The 19,680-nt window shown below is 56.2% G+C and overlaps 1 protein-coding gene across 1 annotated transcript; it reads left to right on the top strand.

The window, feature by feature from the left end:
* The first annotated feature begins 9,132 nt into the window (after positions 1 to 9,132).
* On the top strand, positions 9,133 to 19,411 carry LOC308566972 (synaptotagmin-15-like). The gene is made up of 8 exons (XM_081158050.1): positions 9,133 to 9,281; positions 10,115 to 10,295; positions 10,811 to 10,953; positions 11,778 to 12,070; positions 13,573 to 13,743; positions 14,286 to 14,406; positions 15,467 to 15,673; positions 16,599 to 19,411. Exons 1-8 carry the CDS (start codon positions 9,275 to 9,277, stop codon positions 16,739 to 16,741), a joined length of 1,266 nt encoding a protein of 421 aa, XP_081014176.1. The 5' UTR covers positions 9,133 to 9,274; the 3' UTR covers positions 16,742 to 19,411.
* The last annotated feature ends 269 nt before the right edge of the window (positions 19,412 to 19,680 follow it).

Below are 19,680 nucleotides of genomic sequence, written 5' to 3'. Positions count from 1 at the left end.
CTCATGATTTAGACATGAGGAATCTGACAGGCATAGGTCATCTTTAATGCCAGAGGAAGCCTCACAAGTCCTGGTTCCAGTGCCATCTCCCATACCATGGTCACGTGGTCTAAGCACGGCCACCTACTGGCTGTCCCCTCTGCTGGGCTGTGGGCCTGGCAGGTACCACCACTGATGTGTCTTTTACGCCGACACAGAAAGATATTAGCCAGTTCTTTTTTCACTTCAAGAGGCAGAAACTCAACTCAAATTGCCTGAAGCACCAAAAGGACTTTCCTTTGGTTCTTTGTAAGTCATGAGTTCAAAGCAGTCAGGCTTGGCTGGATCCATGAGCGTAGGTGATGTCATCAGAATTGGCACATCTTCATCTCTTTTAGGCAGGTTTGCCATATATAATTGGCTCTCAGCAGCTCCTGGAGTATATCCTTACAACTATAAGTCCATGGAAAAGAGTTTAAGGAGTTGAGAATGACACCAAGTTATTGTATGAGCTATTATTGTTATAATCACTCTCAACGGTTCCCCCCAAACTTTAGGTGTAAGTCATAATAAACTAATGTGAGTCACTGCCCAGCTCTTATCTCATCACTGTGGCCTAGAAAATGTGATGCTCTGACTGGCCAACTCTGGATCAAGCCTACCCTGGAGTTAAGGAGAAGTCAGCCCACCTTATGACATCGACTGAGAATAGAGGAAGACATGGATTTTGTCATCAGAAGAAGCAACTATTGATTCTGGACAGGAAAAAACAACAAATGTTCACTGTAATCTGAACCTCTGGCTGCACAACATCCACACCTATCCTTCTTCCCATAAACATACTTGTTAACATGTTCTTGTTTAAAATAATGCAGTTATACCGTATATCACCCAAACCTACTCATACCCACTGCATCAGAAGAAAACAGAGGAGGCAGATTCTCAATCAGTTGCTGTATCCAGCTCCAGGTCTGGACTCTCTGGGTGATGTGTGGTCCTTACAGAAAGAACTAAACTACGTGAAGCCCTAAGGCCCTAGATAAAAGGACTTAATGAATGGTCCCTTCCAAGAGCCACCAGGGGAATGAATAAATTTTAATTAGTTTCCAATCCATCTGGATTATCCCACCCAAGATTTAAGTTTCAGACTGAGAGCATTTGATTGGCCTAATCTGCATCCTTCGACCACCCACTGACCAGGGGAGAGCAGGGCAGATTGCATTTTGTGGAAGAGGGAACATGGTTTCTGTTACCATAAGAGGGAAGCTAGGATGCAGGGCTAACATGGCAAATCCTCAATGGGCTCAATGGTAGCTCCAGATATGCAGGTCTCCTTAATGCCTGGGAAACTATGGCATTTCTGTCATGAGGGCACTAACACAGCCTTTGCTGGAGGGGAAATTGTTTGTGCCAGCTCAGGCCTAGGTCTTGGCTCCTCACTAGTCCAATCATGACCTTGTCCGAAGGTCAAACAGCAGATACTGCTAATTACCTAGCTGTGTCAGGATAGGCTAGGTTACGCTGCAACAGCTAACCTCACAAAAATGTCAGTGCCTTAATTAAACAAAGGTCTATTTCTCACTTATTCTTTATATCCATCAGATATCCTCCGCTCCCTCAGGGGCCCAGCGACCGGAGGCTTCTTGATACAGGCTCTCACAGTGATCACACCACTAGGAAAAAGCACGGAGGATTGCACACCAATTTTTAAAGCTCCCTCTAGAACGTGACACGCGTCACTTCCACTCACATTTCACTGGCCAAAGCAAATCACACAACCAGGCCTAAGCCCCAAGTGGGGCTTTGTACCACCAGCATGAAAAGAGGAAAACCAAATACACTGGTCCGACATGTACTGCACTAAGACAACCACCACACACGTTGTCTCTCTTCTTTTTTGCTAAGTCCCAGTTGTATCCAGTAGGACAATGTACCCAGCTAAGTGCATTCACCTTTTTAGACTTTCTTATAACTAGAGATAGCCATGTGAAGTCGTTCTGACCACTCAGGCGTAGGGTGGACTCACAGTATAGCTCCCAGGAAAGCTAGCTGTGACGCCATGAGACGCCACAGGCATGCTGTGCACGCAGGCACAGAAGCTGCACAGTAAGGAGGGAAAGAGGGTGTGGGAGCTGGAGGTGGCGGTGAGACCCTGCCCTGGGCTGCCAGTCTCCAGGCTGCTGGTTACATAAGAACAATGCACCCCTATCTAGTTGATCCACTGATGTCAGGTTGTCTGGTATTTACCTTCAGACACAGTCCTAACTCATTTACCTTCTCTGTGTTTGAAGCTTCTCAATGTTTGACTTTAACATACAGATGATTCGTGGTGCAATGGAAAGAACTTGGGCTTATGAATTACTCAGCACCGGCTTAGAAGCCAGGGTTGGCCAGTTTCTAGCGATGTGTCCTTGGGTGGATAACTAAGGCTCTTCGTGCCTTATTTTCCTCATCTGTAAAATGGGAATAGAAATTCTGTGGCATAGATAGCCATTTCAATGTCTCTTTCCCTTGCCTGCCTTCCGCTGTAAGACTGAGAAGGTCAGATACTCTCTTGGTCTCTAAAAACCAACCCGCATGGCTGGCCAATAAGGCATCAGGGTTAATGTGCTGGGGTTTTCAGATAAAAGGAGAGAATTAAGTGAGGAAAGAAGCACTTATACTGTCCATGTTCCCTTCTTCTTCTGCCTTTGAACTTGGCATTAGAGGACAATAAGCTTGGTGCTACAGTAGCTATCTTGCAGCCTTAGGGTGACATGTGCTGAGATGGAAGAGCAGAAAGACACAAGAAGCCTGGGCCTTAGATGATCATCCTGAGCTGCCAAACCAAAGTTAGAGGCTCTCTAACTACTAATTTCTTGCTAAGTAATATCATATTTTGCCAATTCTAAGACCCACATTTTTTTCACATTTAACACTTCTGAAATCAAGGCACATGTCACAACAGGTTTGATAGTAAAAAAATTGCACCGTAGTTTCACAGTATTGTTTTCTTATGCAAAGAAGGTGGTGCAATAGTGGTGTATTTTACAATCAATGGCATCTTAGAGTAAATGGAATATGGTAATATATCTCCTTATGGTTTAAGTCACATTTAGTCAGGTTTTCTGTAGTTGTAGTCAAAAGAATTTCTAACTGATAAAAAATACCAACTAAACAGAGTGGTTGTGAAGAATGAATAGATAAAATAATGTAAGTAAAATATTTGGTGAGATTATTTTAAAAGGATGGCTTTTGGTCAAGGCTCAATACCTTTTTATATAAATTCTTTTTTCTACCATGTCCAACTACGCGTGCACGCCCACGCACACATACACACATACTCAGCAGTGCTGATTATATCATCGGAAAGCCCAGCCAGGTGATAATCGAATCTGAAACTTGGTTACTGCAGCCTCCCTGGCCCCGTGGCTCGGGCTAGCCCGAGGCAGCCCCTGCTCGCCGAGAGTGAGGCCGTCAGCATCTTCTCTTCTCTCCCCTTGCCTACTGCGGACTTCTGAGGTCACAGCACAGGGAGAGGGAAGGGAAGGCAGTATGGAAATTCTTTCCTGATGGGCTCATAGATGTCTTATGCTCTCTGGATCTGGAGGAGGTTTAGCGCTCTTGTGGGTACTTTGAAAAGTGTCTTAAAGACCTTCCCTTTCCCAGTCTGACTTCCCCATTCCCAGCTCCAGATCCCAGCAAATAAATCAGAAGCCACTTACTTTCTCATCAGCCCCTAGAAAGTTCACCTCCTCCTCCCTCCACTGCAGTCTCAGCAGCTCTGGCAGGCCTTTGGTTCAGGGTCCGAGATGATCACACACCGGCTCCACCAGCTCTCTCATTCACATGGCCCACGCCTGCTCATGGAAATAGGCACGTCTGACAAACCCCAGGAGAGGGCCAGTGGCAATACCCCGTCACACCCAGGCCCACGCTCCCACCACAAGTGGCACAGCTAGTCCCGAGGTCCGCAAGCCTTCAACCCATCATTAGAGGAAGTGCAGCTACTTCCAACACCACAGCAGTGAGCTCCAGCCTCTCACTCTCTCCACCATCTCGAACCAGAAGCCACAACTATCTATGGGCATCAACAACCAGTCCATTTCTTCTCAAACTCCAGGGAACACAAAGCAAGCTCTCAGAATGGTCCTGATGAAGCAAACACCCTCTGGGCTTGAGGGGAGGGTGTAGCTACCCCACCTGTCTCCCTTGGTGGGGGTCCCCCATCACAGCCCCAACCCTCACCAATGGAACATCACAAGTCCTGTCTCTCCTCCACTCCTTCAGCCATTTCTTTCTCACTATGGGCCAGTTGTCCAACTGGTTCTCAGCTACCTATAAAAATCTGCATCATAGTCTATCAAAACCCTTTGGAATTTGATAGATAACTTCTTAGTGTATCAATTTAACATCTTGATACATTAAAAAAGTCTTTTCCAACAGCCACCTGGATGGTATCCTTGTGTGTCTCATTGGCTAAAACACTGTCATAAGGCCACCCTTAGGGGCAAAGAAGGCTGGTCAAGTCAGAATCTAGAAAAGGGGAATGAGAGAGCCGTGAAGGGCTCCGACCATTCAGATTCAATCCCTGGGGGCTGAGCACATTGCTCACCTAACAATAGCTGGGTTCTGCTCTGAGCAACTGAGAAGCTGGAGCAGGGTCAGTGTGGGTACCGGAAGCTCGGTAGTAAATTAACTGTCATTTACCACAATGGCCCGGGTTGATAAGACCCCAACCTTGAGTGACCAACAACCCTTAGGACAGCTGCATGGCCACAGGTGGCAATTCAGAAAAGACAAGTCTTGCCTCAGTCCCTGACCTGCTCTGTCTGAGGGTCAACTCTGCTCTTCAAGAGACTGGAAGCTAGAACAGCTGATGTCAAACCCGATCAGCCACTTCTAGCTGAGTGGCCTCAGGCAACTCATCACCTCAGTGTCCCTCACCTTCAGGTTGAGTAAAATGGGAATAAAAGTCTCTCAGAGCCTGCCCCCTCTTTCATCTCCTGCCCTAATTAAGGCCCTTAGTACAAGTGGCAGAAATAAACACATACTAACTTAAGGGAAAAAAGGTAATTTCCTGAATCATGCAGGGAGAGCTGGCTGCCAGCGCAGCAGGACCAGGGGGAGCCTCACCAGCGGGCCTCCTGCTCTGCTCTGCAGCCTCGCTGGCTTCATCTCACACACAGCCCTCCGCAGATGCTCCCAACCACCACACACTTGGCTCCTTCAGCTCCACAACTCCCACAAAAAAGGGAGTGTGCCCTGTAGATCCCACAAAAACTCCAGGGCTGATTCTGATTAGGTCACGGCCCCTTCCTAAACCATGTGCAAAGCCCCAGAACAGAGGCAAACTGGTGATGTAGGGGAAGAGAAGAGACTGGCTCCTATCAGCTACTATGTGGACAAGGAGGGGAGAAGGTAAGTCCCAAGAAGGAAAAGGCAGGATGCTGTTGCCTTGGAGGGAAAAGGCTGCCAGGCAGGGGTAGGAAGGAGGGAGAACGGGGCAGGGGAACACAACACTCCCGAGGGCCAGGGGTGAACTAAGGTTCTGAGCTCCATCCTGCGACACTGAGCGGGTGTCCACAGGATAGAACACATTTGAGGCCAGCGTGGTGGAGTGGGGGACAAGAAAAGAGCTTCTGACAAGGAGAGATACTCCCTCCCAGCTCCTCAAAAGAAGGCCTTAGAGGATATTAATACTAAAGCCACCTAATAAAACCAGAGAAAAGAGATGGTGCTGGACCCTCCGCACCCCAGGAAGAGGCTGTGCAAGGGGGATGTACACAAGTGCGAGGACGCTGACTCCCATGTCCCTGGCATGGCCTCTGTTCCTAGATGAGGAGCGATGGCACTTCCTCAGATGGGCCGATTCTGAAGGTTAATTGAGAGTGGCCTTTCTCCGGAATCGTCCACAGCGCTGAATTATTAATCACCAGCAGGCGTTTACAGGCCTTTAAACACTTGGACTTCCTGTGGCCCTCCTTGGAAATGCATTTGCCAGTGAAAATATGACTTCCCTTTGGCCTTGGAAAAGAGAAGCCACGTCGACTGCTGTTTTCAGATTTCCCAGCTCAGTAAGGAACAAAATCTGAAAACAAGAAATGGGGGGGGGTGGGCAGCAAGCCAGCAAGCCATTCTGCTCCAGGTCAGCCTTGTCTCAGAGCCCCAGTGGGACAGTGGACAGAGGGGAGACTGACCACAGTGACTGTGGCTCTTGGCCTAGTTCATGGTCATCTCCACAGCAAATGGTCTCCTGGGGCCTTGCATAAATCCCTCAGCAGGTCAGTGGGGAGGAAAGAACGAGACGCCACCTGACAGGTCCCGTTCCACCACTTATTGGATGGGCCATGAACCCTCCGATTCAGTTTTCTCATCTGAGGGGTGGCTTCCTGCAGGGCTGATGGGAGGCAGGAGTGGGTGGGATCTTATCCTGCAGGGCTGATGGGAGGCAGGAGTGGGTGGGATCTTATCCTGCAGGGCTGATGGGAGGCAGGGGTTGGTGGGATCTTGTACTTTGAGCCTGTGTCATGATGCCCAGATCATAAGGCGCAGCGAAAAAGGTGAGTTTCTTCCTGCCACCTGCTCTCACTTCCCAGTAGAGGAAAAAAGACTCAACACTCAGCAGGCTGGCTGGATGTATAAGGTGCTTGCAAACAGGGCCAAGGCCAGCAGCTGGTCTACAGAGCCGGGCCAAGGAGCTCCTGTCAGACCCCAAAGCCTGGGCCCTGGATGTGTGTGATGCAGGGACAGGGGTGGCAAAAGCCAGAGCGCAGCTCCTCCTGAGGACACAAGCCCCTCATCTACCATGAGCACACCCGTGGCCCCAGAAGTGGATGCTGGGAATGCTGAGCTGAGTGAAACGTGGTCCCTGCCTTCGGGGAGGTCCTGGTCTGAGAGAGCGAGGTGGAGTGACAGTCACAGGCACCTAGCACTGCACAGGAATGGAGGCTGAGAATGGGGAGGGGAGCCTGGATGGCATAAGCTGGGGAAGGGGCAGAAGATGGAATCTGAAGAGCAGAGGGGATGCTGATGCAGTGCCCCAGGTACGGGATGATGGAGACCTCGGTGACGTTTATGGTGGTGATGGAGACGCACAGAGGAGAAGAGCTGGCAGGTGTGGCCACTGCTTGGATGTGGGTGGTGAGGGGAAAGGGCCAGGGAGGATGATGGGAGCCCTGGAAAGGCTCAGCAGGGGTGGGGGCACTTATTCACTGGCCACAAGTCTCCATTTTCCAAGAGCACCCACTCCCCACCCCACACCCAAAGGAGCCGAGTGCAGTTCAGGCCCAACCATGGAGGTGGCTGCCATGGATGGGTGCAGGCCTCATCAGGGGCAGTCAGGTCAAGCAGGGCAGCTGGGGTTTGAGGGGCCATGACAGCCGAAGGGTTACCCTGCATGGGGCACACGGACCTTGCTAGCTGCCTGGTCCCAGCCCGGGGGTCGCCGAGGGCTCCAGGCAGCAGGAGGCAGGGGAACGTGGACCTCCCTCCGAGGACTGTGTGAGCACTGCGGGCAACACAGTAAGGCTCAAGAAGACGCTGTGTCCCAATTCCTGGAACCTAGGACTAGGTCACCTCACGTGGCAAAGGAGACTCCGCAGATGTGAGGAAGTTGAGGATCGTGAGGTGGGAGGTTACCCGGGACCGTCCGGGTGGGCTCCACACCCTCACAAGGGTCTTTATAAGGCGAGGCAGGAAAAGTTGACGTGCAGATGGTGGGGGTCTGAGAGATTAGAAAATGCTGCTTCAGGCTTGAAGCCGAAGGGAGGAGCCCCTTGCAGGCAGCTCCTGGAAGGTGGGAAAGGTGAGCCGTGCCTCCCGGCCACCGGAAGGCATGCAGCCCTGCCTTCCACCATGCTGAGACAACAGGTCTGATTTTCACCACAAAACCTGTGGTAATTAGTTACAGCAGCAACAGGGAACTAAGTCAGACATCCAAGGCAGACCTGAGGGCAAAGGTGAGGAAGCCTCGGGAGGCCCAGCGCCTTTGCCGGGACACCACTCAGTGCCAGCCTGGCAGAAGAGAGGCCAGGGCCCGCTCCTCCTGACCCCGGCCGGTCTGACCGGGCCTCCGAGGGCCGGCTGGCAGGAAGGGAAAGGCGCGGGGGAATGTCCTGCCCACAGCAGGTTCCCAGCAGGGTGCGGGGGTGGGGCGGAGAGAGAGGCCAGTTTTGGGGTGTGGGGTCACCCCTTCTCACCACCTCACACCAGTGCAGACCCCACAAGAGAGTGGCCACGCTTCCTCTGCACACAGACACCCAAAGGCCCCCAGACCGGCTCCGTGTGGCACCTCAGTTCACCACCCACCGCCCAGGTCACCCAGGGTCAGGCGGGGGGCGGGCCCCGGCACCGACCGCCGACCAGCTCTGCACGCGGCCCACTCGCTCCTGCCCACGACCGCCCGGGTGCCGCTCGGAGGGGGCCTGGGCTGGGTCTTTGGACGAAACCTGCAAGGCTATGAGGCAAGATGGGCCCTCGCTGCCCCACGCACGTATCCCTCGGTCCCCGCTCACGGCCGCCGGGGCTCCGCCGCTCCCGCCAGGGGCGCCCCCGCAACGCGCGCGCTGGGAGCGGGCGCGGGGCCTGCTGGCGCGGCCCCTGCGGGCTGGCCCTAGTCACTGCACCTGTAGGTGCTGCGGTGCGGAGGGCGCCCCGCGACCGCCCTCGGCCAGGTGCCCGCCTAGCAGGGTTGGCACGCGCTGCCCCTCCCCGCTGGGCCAGTCGCGCTCTCGGCGTCCTCACGGGCACCGGCCTCGGAGGGAGGGAGGCAGGGAGGCAGTTAGTGACCCAGCGAGGCGGGAGCCGGGCTAACTGCCCCAGGAGCGCGGCCGGGCGTGGGCGCGGGAGTTGGACCCCAGGGTGCGGCTGCAGACCGCGCGCTCCCCGCTTCCTCATTTCGCCCGCGGAGCTGCGGCCCCAGAGCAGCGCCGCCCCGCGCCGGGCGGGGGTCGGGGGCCGGGGGCCGGGCCGCCCCGGGGTCTGGGCGGAGCCGGGCGGCGCTGACCCTCGGAGGGGCGGCAGCGGGCGCGGCGCATCCGGGACGGGCGCGCGCCGTCGGGGGACCGCGCGGGCCGCCGCTCCGACGGCCGCGGGCAGGGCTCGGCCCGGGAGGGGTGGTCCAGGCGCCGCCCCGCGGGCGCCGGCGGTTTCCGGGCGCTGCGGGGCGGGCGGCCGCAGGGCAGAGCGCGTGGAGGGACAGCCCCGCGCCCCTGCGCCCCCGCGCGCGAACACCCTGACCCGGGGCGGCGGCCGGGGGCTCGAAGACCAGCGACCCGAGCCCCGCTCCCGGGCCCCCGACGGCCAGCAGCAGCCCATGGCCGGTAGGTGCCCTGGTCTCCCGCCCGGCCCCCCGCCCCCCCCCCGCGCCCCGAGGCTCCCCGGGGAGCAGCGCCGCCCGCCCGGGCTGCCAGCGGGTGCGGGGCGGCCTGGGGAGAGAGGCGGGCTCCGCGCGGCCAGGGGGTCCTGCGGCCCCGCCGCCCCGCCGCCCCTCGGGCCCGGAGCCCCTCCCCTGCCGGCTCGTGGGACCCCGTGTCAGAGCGCGGCGGGCGCTGGGTGGAGCCTCCCGGGTCCCACGCAGGAGGGGCTCAGGCGCCAACAGCGGAGGACCCTCCGTGGGCCTCCTTTCCTCGCCCCGCTGCCCCACCCTCGCCCACAACCTCTCCCGCCTCTGCGGACGCCCCGGGGTGTGCGCCCCGAGAGCAGGGAAGGAGTGCGGGATTCAGGCGTGAGGCCGGCCTCCCGGCGCGCGCTCCCCCGCCGCAGGGCTCTGCGTGTCGGCGGGCACCATCCTTCCCGGGCTCCCGCAGGGCCTGGTGCCCGCGCCCAGCTCGCCCTCCCGCCTGAGCAGGACTCCAGGGAAATGGAGGTGCTGGTAAGAGGTTTCATTTCTACGCAGAAGCACGAGGAAATGGCTCATTTCAGGGAGAATCCCAGCTGCTTTCCAGGGGAAACCAGAGGCGCTGCCCAGGGCAGTGGGGCCCAAGGGAGGTGGCTTTCCTGCTGAGGGCCAGCAGGGCCAGAAAGCCTGCGTCTCTCACTCCTGGGGTCCAGCCCAGGGGTTGGGGTTGCCGTCCAAATTCTGGGTCCAGCAGGCTCCTGGTGTGAAGGGGGTGGCTTTCCTCGGGCGTCACAGTCCTGGTGGTCTCCACCCCAGAGCAGGTGGCGCTGGTGATTGGGGGCATCATTGGGGGTCTGCTGCTGCTGGGTGTGAGCTGCTGCTTCTGGAGGAGGTTTTGTGCCACAGTCGCCTACGAGGAGCTGCCCCACACCGAGGCTGCCTCCCCCCGGCAGGGACACAAGCTCTGCCCCCTGCATGCCAGGACCCAGACAAGCAGGTGAGGCAGAATGGGGGCCCCAACAAGCTCTTGGCCTTGCTTAGTGCCCTCCCTGTGGTGTTTCCCTTGAAGGGGGGCAGGCAGGCAACTCTGTTTATGAAGCACAGCCTCTGTGCTGTGGCCATGCCACAACTGTCTCAAAGAAGGCCCAGAATCCTCAGCACAGCCCTGAGAAAGGCATTATGAAGCCCATTGTCCAGCTGAGAAAACTGAGGCTCAGAGGACATAAGTAGTAAGTGGGAGAACAGGCATTCAAACCCAGGCAGGTTGACTCCAGAGGCTGTGCTCCTCCACTCACCACTGCTGTGGGCAGGCAGAGTTCTTAGCTCTGGTTGGGGGTGGGGGGGGGGCGCAAGGAGTAGCCTGGTGTGGGCCTGGAAAAGGTGCTTTTGCCTCCTACTGGCTCCCACTGGCTTCTCTTCCTCCAGCCCCTGGCACTCAACCCCTCTGGGCAAGCGCTCTGAGGCCACACCATTCCCTTGACACCTGTATGTCATCTCCCTGCCTCTGGACAGGCCACCAGATGTGCCATTTGTGGTGCCCCCTTCCCTTCAAAGCCAAGACTGGGTGCCCCTGCACAGCACAGAATGGGCCCAGGTGCGACAGGACCCCTGCCCAGCCTCGGAGCTCGTCCCCAACACCACCAGCAACAACCTTGGTGAGTGCTCCCACCAGGCCTGCCCAGAGGTCAGGGGTTTGGCTCTGGAGCATGGCCTGGATGGGCCCAGGGATGCCAGAGTTGCCCACTATTTCCAAGTACTTGAGTGTACCAGGTGCCTGCTGTAGCCCAACCGGGGCCAGATATGGCCTCATGTGCTGTTTTGGAGTTAGAGATCACCACCCACCTCTATAGGGAGAGGGACTATCACCCCATTTTACACATTCTTAAACAGGCTCCGAAGGTTAACCATGCCTTGCCCAAGGTCACAGAGACAGTAAGCTTGGAGAATGGAGCCCCAGTGTTTCCAGGGGCAGCACCTGTGCTGGGTCTGCTCCTGGATGATGGGCTGGCTGGTCCAGAGGGCAGATGGTAGGAGCTGGGCACGCAGCTTTCTGCCCACCTCTTTGGTCCCAAGGTTTCCCAAGAGACCTTCCCAAGATCCACCAATCATCAGCTTGACCCTTTTAATTTGAAGAGGAAGAAAAGAGGCAACACTTTGTCACTGAGACATCCTCTGGACACCACAGAAAGGCGCCAGGCTAGGTGCTGGGTGCTGTGACTCCCCCAAGCAGGCCCTGACCTCTGGGAGTAGGGGTTGAATACTGGGGCTCTGCTAGGGCCCCAGGAGGAGCAGGCCTGGATGGACAATGCCTTAGTGCTGAGAGGCCTCCTGGAGGAGCTGCCCTACTGAGAGGGGCTGTGTTCAGTCAGGAGAGGCCTAGAAGGGATGGGCCATGAGAGGGGCGGTGAAGTCCAGAGCTTGCTGTCCCCCAGGACTCTGCCTTCCTCTGCCCACCAGACCTCCAGTCCCTGTGTTGCAGATGTGTGTGTGGTGGGGACCATCAACCCAGAGCTGTACAAGTTTCCAGAGGACAAGAGTGAGACCGACTTCCCAGAGGGTTGCCTGGGGCGGCTGTGGTTCTCTGTGGAATACCAGTGGGAGGCTGAACGACTGCAGGTGGGCCTGATCAAGGCACAGCGGCTCCAAGCTCCCTCAGAAACCTGCAGCCCCCTGGTGAAGCTCCACCTGCTGCCAGACAAGCGACGCTTCCTCCAGTCCAAGACCAAACGCAAAACCTCCAACCCACAGTTTGATGAGCACTTCGTCTTCCAGGTGCAGCCTCTGGAGCAGGCAGGGTGTGGGAGGGAGCAGGCATTGTGCAGGAGAGCCCAGCCCCTGTGCCAGCCAGGACCCTGCAGCCCCGCAGCCCCGCGCCCAGGCCCTGCCTACAGGAGCCTTGAATGCCGGGGGGGGGGGGGGGGGGGGGGGGGGGGGGGGGGGGGCGACTTGGAGGGAAGGGAGCAGAGGGCCAGGGTCCTCCTGTCCAGCCTGTCTGGAGGAGACCAAAAGAAAACATTATTGAGTCACCTACTGAATGCCAGGTCCTCGCCCACCCGACCTGGAGGAAGCACCCCAGAGCCCTGGAGCACTACGGGGTTTCTGGCAAAGATATCCAAAGAAGGCAGAGGGTGAGACTCCCTAGGCCCCTTAGAATGGGGACAGAAACTTGCCTGTGCTGTCAGAGGCAGCTTAGGACCCAAGAGCCATCCTGGGCAGGCAGTGTCTTCTCTGGGCTGCCTGGCTCAGGGTCTGAGGTGCTGAGTAGTCAGGGCACTGAGCCAAGCTCACAGTGTCCTGGGAGCCTCAGCAGGTGACTGGGGTCCTTATGGGAAGCCAGCCACCAGGAGTTCCTGGGAGGCCTTGGACAAACATTTTTAAGAGCTGGGCAGTAAGCTGGCCGGCAAGGTAAGGAGCGGCTGGTCAGCATCCAGGAAGAGTGTGACTGCGGAGGCCGGAGCCCTAATTCTCACCCTCTTCCAAGGCTGAGAGCTGAGCAGAGGGTGGCAGGGGGCCCAAAGTCCAGCTGTCCTGCTGGGTCCAACACTGTGCGAATTCACAGATGAACCTGTTCTTGTCAGGACAGCAAGACCCGAGGTGTGCAGGCCGGCTCATCACATGGCCATGTCATGCTCACATGCTTATTTGCGTCGCTTATCACTTCCCTGCCCTGTCCCACATTAACTGACTCCTGACCTTCTCTGTGCTTTAAGGGGGAGGGAAGAAGAGGAAGGGAAGAAAATCGATATTAATTGACCATCTGTCTTAGGTCAGTCAGTTTGGCTTTTATAACCCAGAAAGTAAGAACCTTTGTTCCATTTTGCAGGTGAGGAGACTGAGTCTCAGGAAGAAGGAAGTTAGGGGGCCCAACTCAGAGAGCAGACAGGCGGGTTCCCTAGGCTCCAGGGCGGGGCCTCTCGCACTCTGTGTATGGGCAAGTCACTGGGAGCGCCTGTGAAGCAGTAGATTCCACTTCATGGGTCTGGGCTGGGTCCCAAGGCCCTGCATTCCTGACAAGGTCCAGAGGGTGGTGAGTTGTGCTGGTTCTCAGACCACAGTCTGTGTGGCAAGACTCTGGCACACATCCCACCACCTGGGGACGGCTGCTGTGCTGGCCATGCTGCTGGGAAGGGTCCCCGAAGATGCCTGGGTTTGAGGTGTGCAGGTCTCTGGTTGAGACACCCCTCACCAAAAGCTCCTGTGTCCAGAACAGTGTGCCACACCAACCCGTCTCTTGTCCCCACGCCTGTCCCCATCTCAGCCCTCATCTCCCCCAGGTGTCCAGCCAGAGTGTCACTCAGAGGGTGCTGAGATTCTCGGTGTACCATGTGGACAGTCGGAGGAAGCATCAGCTCCTGGGTCAGGTGCTGTTCCCCCTGAAGAATGAAGCCCTGGGGGCCGACTGTGGGCGCATTCTCTGGAGAGACCTGGAGGCCGAGAGCCTGGAGGTAAAGATCGAGGTCACTAGACATATGCTGCTGTGTGTCAGATTGCTGTGGGCAGCCAGCAGGGGTGGCCCAGCACCCCTACTAGCACTGGGATGGAAGGGAGATGGAGGCACTCCTGGGCAGGGAGAGGCTGCCTGAGGCTGCATGTCAGATACCTAGAGTGACTTGGGAAATGTTTGGATTCCACATCCAGAGCAGACAGCTGTGAAAGGCGATACTCCCAATGGCCCACCAAGGCTTATATTTACCTGCCTCCCCCAGCCCCCAGGAAAGACCCCATGGCTCAGAATAGGCTTTGGAATCCCGCAGACCTGAGTGTGAAGCCTCAGCTCTGGTCCTTACCACTGTGTGGTCTTCAGTAGACCCCTGTTACTCTCCAGACCTTACTTCATCTATAAAACGGCAGGAGGTGGGCTTAAAGGAGGGAATGCAGGATGTCACTGGCTCCCTGGGCCTGACTGTTGGGAGGAGGAGGGCGGCACTTGGCTCTTCCAGAACCCGCCCCTGAGCCCCTGACATGGTGCCTTCCTCCATCTTTCCAGCCTCCTTCGGAGTTCGGGGACCTCCAGTTCTGCCTCAGCTACAATGACCGCCTGAGCCGCCTCACCGTGGTCGTGCTGCGAGCCCAGGGCCTGAAGCTCCAGGACCACAGGAGTTTTGCCAGTAAGTTTTCCTTCTGGGGTAGATCCTGCCCTGTGAGCTTGGGGCCTGGGGCTGGAATCCCACCCTCACCTTGACCATCCAGTTTCTACTTGCATACTGCCCATCACGGAGCACTCACTACTTCTCACCTGCCTCCTCCCTTTGTGGACATTGGTATGAGAAGCCAATTCCTTATGTTGAACTCAAAGCAACACCCCCTTGGCTTCCACCAAAACTCTTAAGACTCCTGAGACCAAGTCAACCCCTCCCTTTTCCGAAAGCAGGGTCTTGGCTCCTTGAACTGTGCTGTCTGCCTCTATTCCTGCCTTCTCTGAGGGGCTCCAGTTTCTCCAGGGTGAGGCCTCACACCTCCCTGCCCCTGGAGGTTCGCTGAACATGGGCATGGCACTTTTCTGGAAGGAGAGGTACCCCAGCCAGGCACTCTGCTTCCTCTAGCCTTCCAGACCCAGGAGCTGGAGGAGTGGGCCCTGCACTGGCTCACCCCACACATCCCACCCTATATGGGCCTCTAGCCAGGTCTGCCACCCATGTGTCCTGGCATCTGAGAGATGGTGGTCTGCCACCTGTGTGTCTTTGCATCTGAGTGATGATTGTCTGCCACCTGTGTGACTTGGCATCTTAAGCAAGCTGGCATTCAACCTTCCACTGCTGATCCAAACCCCATCTGAATCCCACCCTCAAAACTTGGCTCTCTGAAGGAGAAGGTGTGTAAGCGGCCTCCGGGGGCCTGAGAACCCAGCACCCAACTGGGAGGGTTGAGTGTGTGGTGCTAGGCTCCTGTAAACAAGGGCCAGCCAAGCTGTGGGTGGTTCAGGAGGCAGAGAGGAAGGAAGAGGAAGGGAGCGGAGCGTTTCCTCCTCTGAGCTGAGGCCGTACACTAATCAACCCAGTGCCTCCGGTACTGCCTTCTGGCCACCGGCTGTGAGTAATGGGGTCTTGGCGCCAGGGTGGACATGTGCCACCTCCCCCACCCCCCACCCCGCCCTCACCAGACCTCCCACAGGCCAGAGGCTGGGCCCCTGCCAGCACCTCTCAGCCCTCTGTATGCACTGCCCCTCAGGGGTGTTTGTTCAAGTGTCACTGATGAACCACAACAAGTTTGTCAAGTGCAAGAAGACGTCGGCCGTGCTGGGCTCTGCCAACCCCGTGTACAGTGAGACCTTCAGCTTCAAGGCTGACCCCAAGGAACTGGACACGGCCAGCCTGAGCCTGACTGTGCTGCAGAGCGCCCCCGGGGATGGGCCAGGAGAGGTTGCTGAGCACTCAGGTAGCGGATCCCGCAGAGCTGCTGGGTTTCTGTCCTGTACCCTAGTCCTGGAGACCAGCACTAGGGACACTTGCCCCAGGGCACAGAGCTTGCCCACGGGAGCTGATTCACAGCAGCTTTCTTCCAGTGTGACCATGTGTGGCACCCTAGAGAGGGATGGCATCTGCTACCCCTCCTGTGGCAAATGACCAGAGGCAGGGAGCAGCGTGCCACCTGCCTGCGGCCAGGTGACCTGATGCCCTGGGTCACTGTGTGTCCTGTGTTGCCTCATGCCTCCTGGCAGGCCTGTATGTCCTGGGAGTCATCCCAGCCAGCTCTCCCCCACTGCCCCATACCCCATGTCCACTGCCACTATCTCTGGGCCAGAGCTTAAGACCCTCCTCCACTGCGACAGCTTGAGGTAAAGGTTTTGTCAAGTGTCCTCCTGAATGTGTAAGTGGGCTGATGAAAGAGGCTTCTTTCTGGAGCAGCCCTAGTCCCTCAGCTCTGATGCAAGGCAGGCCTAAGGTGGCCAGCAGGAGGGCAAGGGGCAGAGGGGGTGCCCCTAGGGCTGGCTCTTCCCCTGGACTTACCCCCTCCCCCAACCCTGCCATCGTCCAGCTCCAGGGCAAAGTCAGGATCTTTTCGGGGGCTGTCAGTTGACACTGAAAGAGGGAGGGGACTGGTTGCTTCCTTGGAAGGGAGGAGTAATGAGAGAGTCAGGGAGAGGGAGAGAGGGGGAGAGGGGGAGAAGGGGAGAGGAAAATGGGGAGGGAGGGGGAGTGATGGGGAGGGGGAGGGGGAGGGGGAAGGAGGAGAAATGGGGAGAGATGGAGAGGGGAGGGGGGAGAGATGGGGGGAGATGGGGAGGGGAGAAGGCCCTGGCCATGCCTGAGGTGGTGTGGCTTCTGTACTCCAGAGAATCAGATGCTCTTCCTCCCCGCAGAGAGCCAGCAGCTGGGCCGGGTGGTGGTGGGCCCCTACATGTACGCCCGGGGCAAGGAGCTGGAGCACTGGACCGCGATGCTCAGCAAGCCCAGGGAGCTGGTGAAGCGCTGGCACGCCCTCTGCTGCCCCGCGGAGTCCTGACCTCCGGACCTCCTGACCCGCGGACTCTCCACAGCCCTGGGGACAGCCCAGGCCTGGGCGCTTCTTTCTACCTTCCAGCCTCTCACTGGACTGTGGGGCCCACCTGAGCCAGGGGGTGTGAGTGCTGACATGGGGGAGAGCGGTGACTACTCCCCAGCCTGGGAGACCTTCCCAGCTCACTCCAGCTCCCTTCCTAAGGCTGCCTGGGTCCGAGCAGTCTTGCATTCATTCCTTGCATTCATTCGGAACAAATGGTCTATTTGGCGATGGCTGCCTGCTGAATGGAAGCGCAGAGCGCACTCGGGCTCTGCCGGCTGGGAAAGCTGACCCCTGGTGATGCTAAAGCTGTAGTTTTTCAGCTGTTTCTCTGCCTCGCAGAGCAAACAAACTGCGCCAGGAGGGGCATGGGGAGGAGGACTACCTCGAGCACTTATTTTGGTTGGTCCGTGAGAAACAGCACAGTCCAAGAGTGGGGCTCCGCTGCAGGTGCAGAGCAGCTGCTCAGGAGAGAGTTCCCAGGAGGCTCCCCCTGCTGCAGGAGCCGCAGGACAGGGCTGTGAGCAGCCTGCTGCCTGGTGCTGGGCAGGCTCTGGGCATCGGCTCCCTGTGCCAGGTTAGGAGGGCCTCATCTGTATTTCAGGTCCCTCCCCGGGGCTGTGTCACATTCTGCCCCCCCATCATGCCAAGCCTGGCCCACAGCCCGCCCTCAGAGTCCAGCACCTCGCAGCCCTGGTCTCAGAGGGGCCCTGCTGCTGGCTTCCGCGGTCTCCCTGGCCGGCATGGCCAGCCCCTGGCGCTCTCCCTTCAGGCAGGAACGGTGAAAGCACGTAGCCGAACCACAGCCTGAGGAGCCCAGCGCGTTTCCGGGCAGCCCCGCTCTGACTGTTGTGCTGTGGGAAGTGTCGGTGTGAAATTCATTAAGATGGAAGTTTCCACAAACCGTAGTCACTGGCCCTGAATTGTACTCAAGCTAGCAGCAGGCATTGTGCTTGCCACTGCTACTGACCAGGCAGCCTGCATTTCACCCCAATGCTATTGAACTGCCAGGCACTGTTACTGTATAACCAGAACAGAACTTTAAACCAGCATCCTCTCTTTCCTACGCAGTGAGGCAGCTTCAGCAAGAGAGTAGTGAGCCTCCCGCTCGCTTGGTTTCCACCTCCTGTCCCGGACTCGTCTCAGCCACTGCGCAAGGGCAGGACCCCCGAGTAGTGGGCACGCAGACGGAGCAACACAGCTCTGCTCTTTCTCACAATTTCACCTGCACACTTTCAACGTCGTCCACACTCCAGTAATTTTTAATAGCTTACATGTAACAGGAATTCTCTACATGATTTTATAGCAGGCTACTAAGACGGAACCTGAGACAAGAGATGCGTCCACCCCCACTCATGCCTATGGGGGCCTTCCAGGGCCACTTGGAAAAGCTGGAAAGCAACCGCTCTGCGGGACAGAGTGGCCTGTGTGTCTGACAGCTCAGAAGTCTCAATGGCAAGAGACGGGCAGGCTCTGCTCCTACGGGGAGGAAGAAGGGGTGGCTGTGCTGGGCTGGCCCCTGTCAGGGCAAAATGTACACAAGGGCTTCTGACGGGCGGGCGAGAGAGGGCCTGGGTTACCTCAGATGCTGCCGGCGAGGTGACCAGGCAGAAAGAAGCCCTTTGCATTTCCATGCATTTTAGAATCAGCTCATCGATTTCCACACACAAGAAAAGTGCTAGAATTAAATGTGTCTCACTGACTGTATAGGCCAGTTTGGGGGCCACCTGACACCTTCTCAACATTGAATCTCCGGTCCATAGCATGGCACACCCCTCCATTTCAAGGCTCTTGCAAGTTTTCTTAGGACCATTCTTGGGTTTTCAGCAAAATGCTCTTTCCCATCTTTCATCAGGTTTATTCTTAGGTGTTTTATATGTGCTTGTTGCTGTACACAGAGATCCTGTTGATCTTTTTGTGTGTTGGTTTTGTAAAAAGTGAGGGCCTTGCTAAAGTCACTTAAACTGTAGTAGTGGGTCGTAGATTGCTTGCATATAATCTTGACCTCTGCGAATGACTGTTGTGTTCTTCAGTCCTCACCCGAGGATATGTTTTTGTTGATTTCAGAGAGAGAGGAAGGGGGAGAGAGAGAAACATTGGTCAGTTGCCTCCCATATGGGCCCCGACCAAGGACTGAACCCACAACCTGAGTATGTGTCCTGATCGGGAATCAAACTCGCCACCAGCCAGGGCTGCAAATAAGTTTTATTTCTTCCTTTTCAGTCTTCGTGTGTTCTTTATCTCTTTGCCAAATTGCAGCAGCTGGGCAAGTGGGGAAGGAAAGAAAGAAAAGGCACCCAGAGAGTAAAAGAAGTAATCTACTGAGAAGGGATTGATTCCGCTTGGTCACCGAGAGGGCCTTTGTCACCGCTCATTTCAATATTGTTTTAATCTGCACTGCTTCCATGCTTAGTGTTCTTGAATATATTTCTGCATGCTTAAAAGCATTTATGTTTCCTTTCTATGAACTGTCTTTTCTTCTAACACTCTTTGTCAATTTTCTATTGTGTTTTTGGTCTTTGTCCTATTGAATCCAAGTCTTCATGTATCATTTCTTTTGTTAGTAATTTTTTCCCTTTGTTATGTTTATTTTGTGAATTTAACATCATATTATAATTTGTTTTCAAAATGTTTAAAAAAAAAAAAAGAAAAAACTCCTTTTACGGATATGGTCTTATATATAGAAAAACCTAAGGAGTCCCCCCAAAACTATTAAAGCTAATACACAAGTTCAGCAAGTTGCAGGATACAAGGTTGGTATACAAATTACATTTCCTAGGGCCTCGCGGAGAATGCCGACTGCAGCAGTAGTAACGGGTATGTGTGCTCCTCAGTCTCGGGCAGGCGGAACTTCCAGTATTTACTATTAACTATGATGTTTGCTATAGGACTTTTAATATACT

Source organism: Miniopterus schreibersii (genome assembly GCF_964146895.1).
Source record: "Miniopterus schreibersii genome assembly, chromosome: 14".
NCBI lineage: Eukaryota > Metazoa > Chordata > Mammalia > Chiroptera > Miniopteridae > Miniopterus > Miniopterus schreibersii.
The sequence above is the reverse complement of the archived record's forward strand: the minus strand, read 5'-3'. Positions and strand labels throughout refer to the sequence as shown.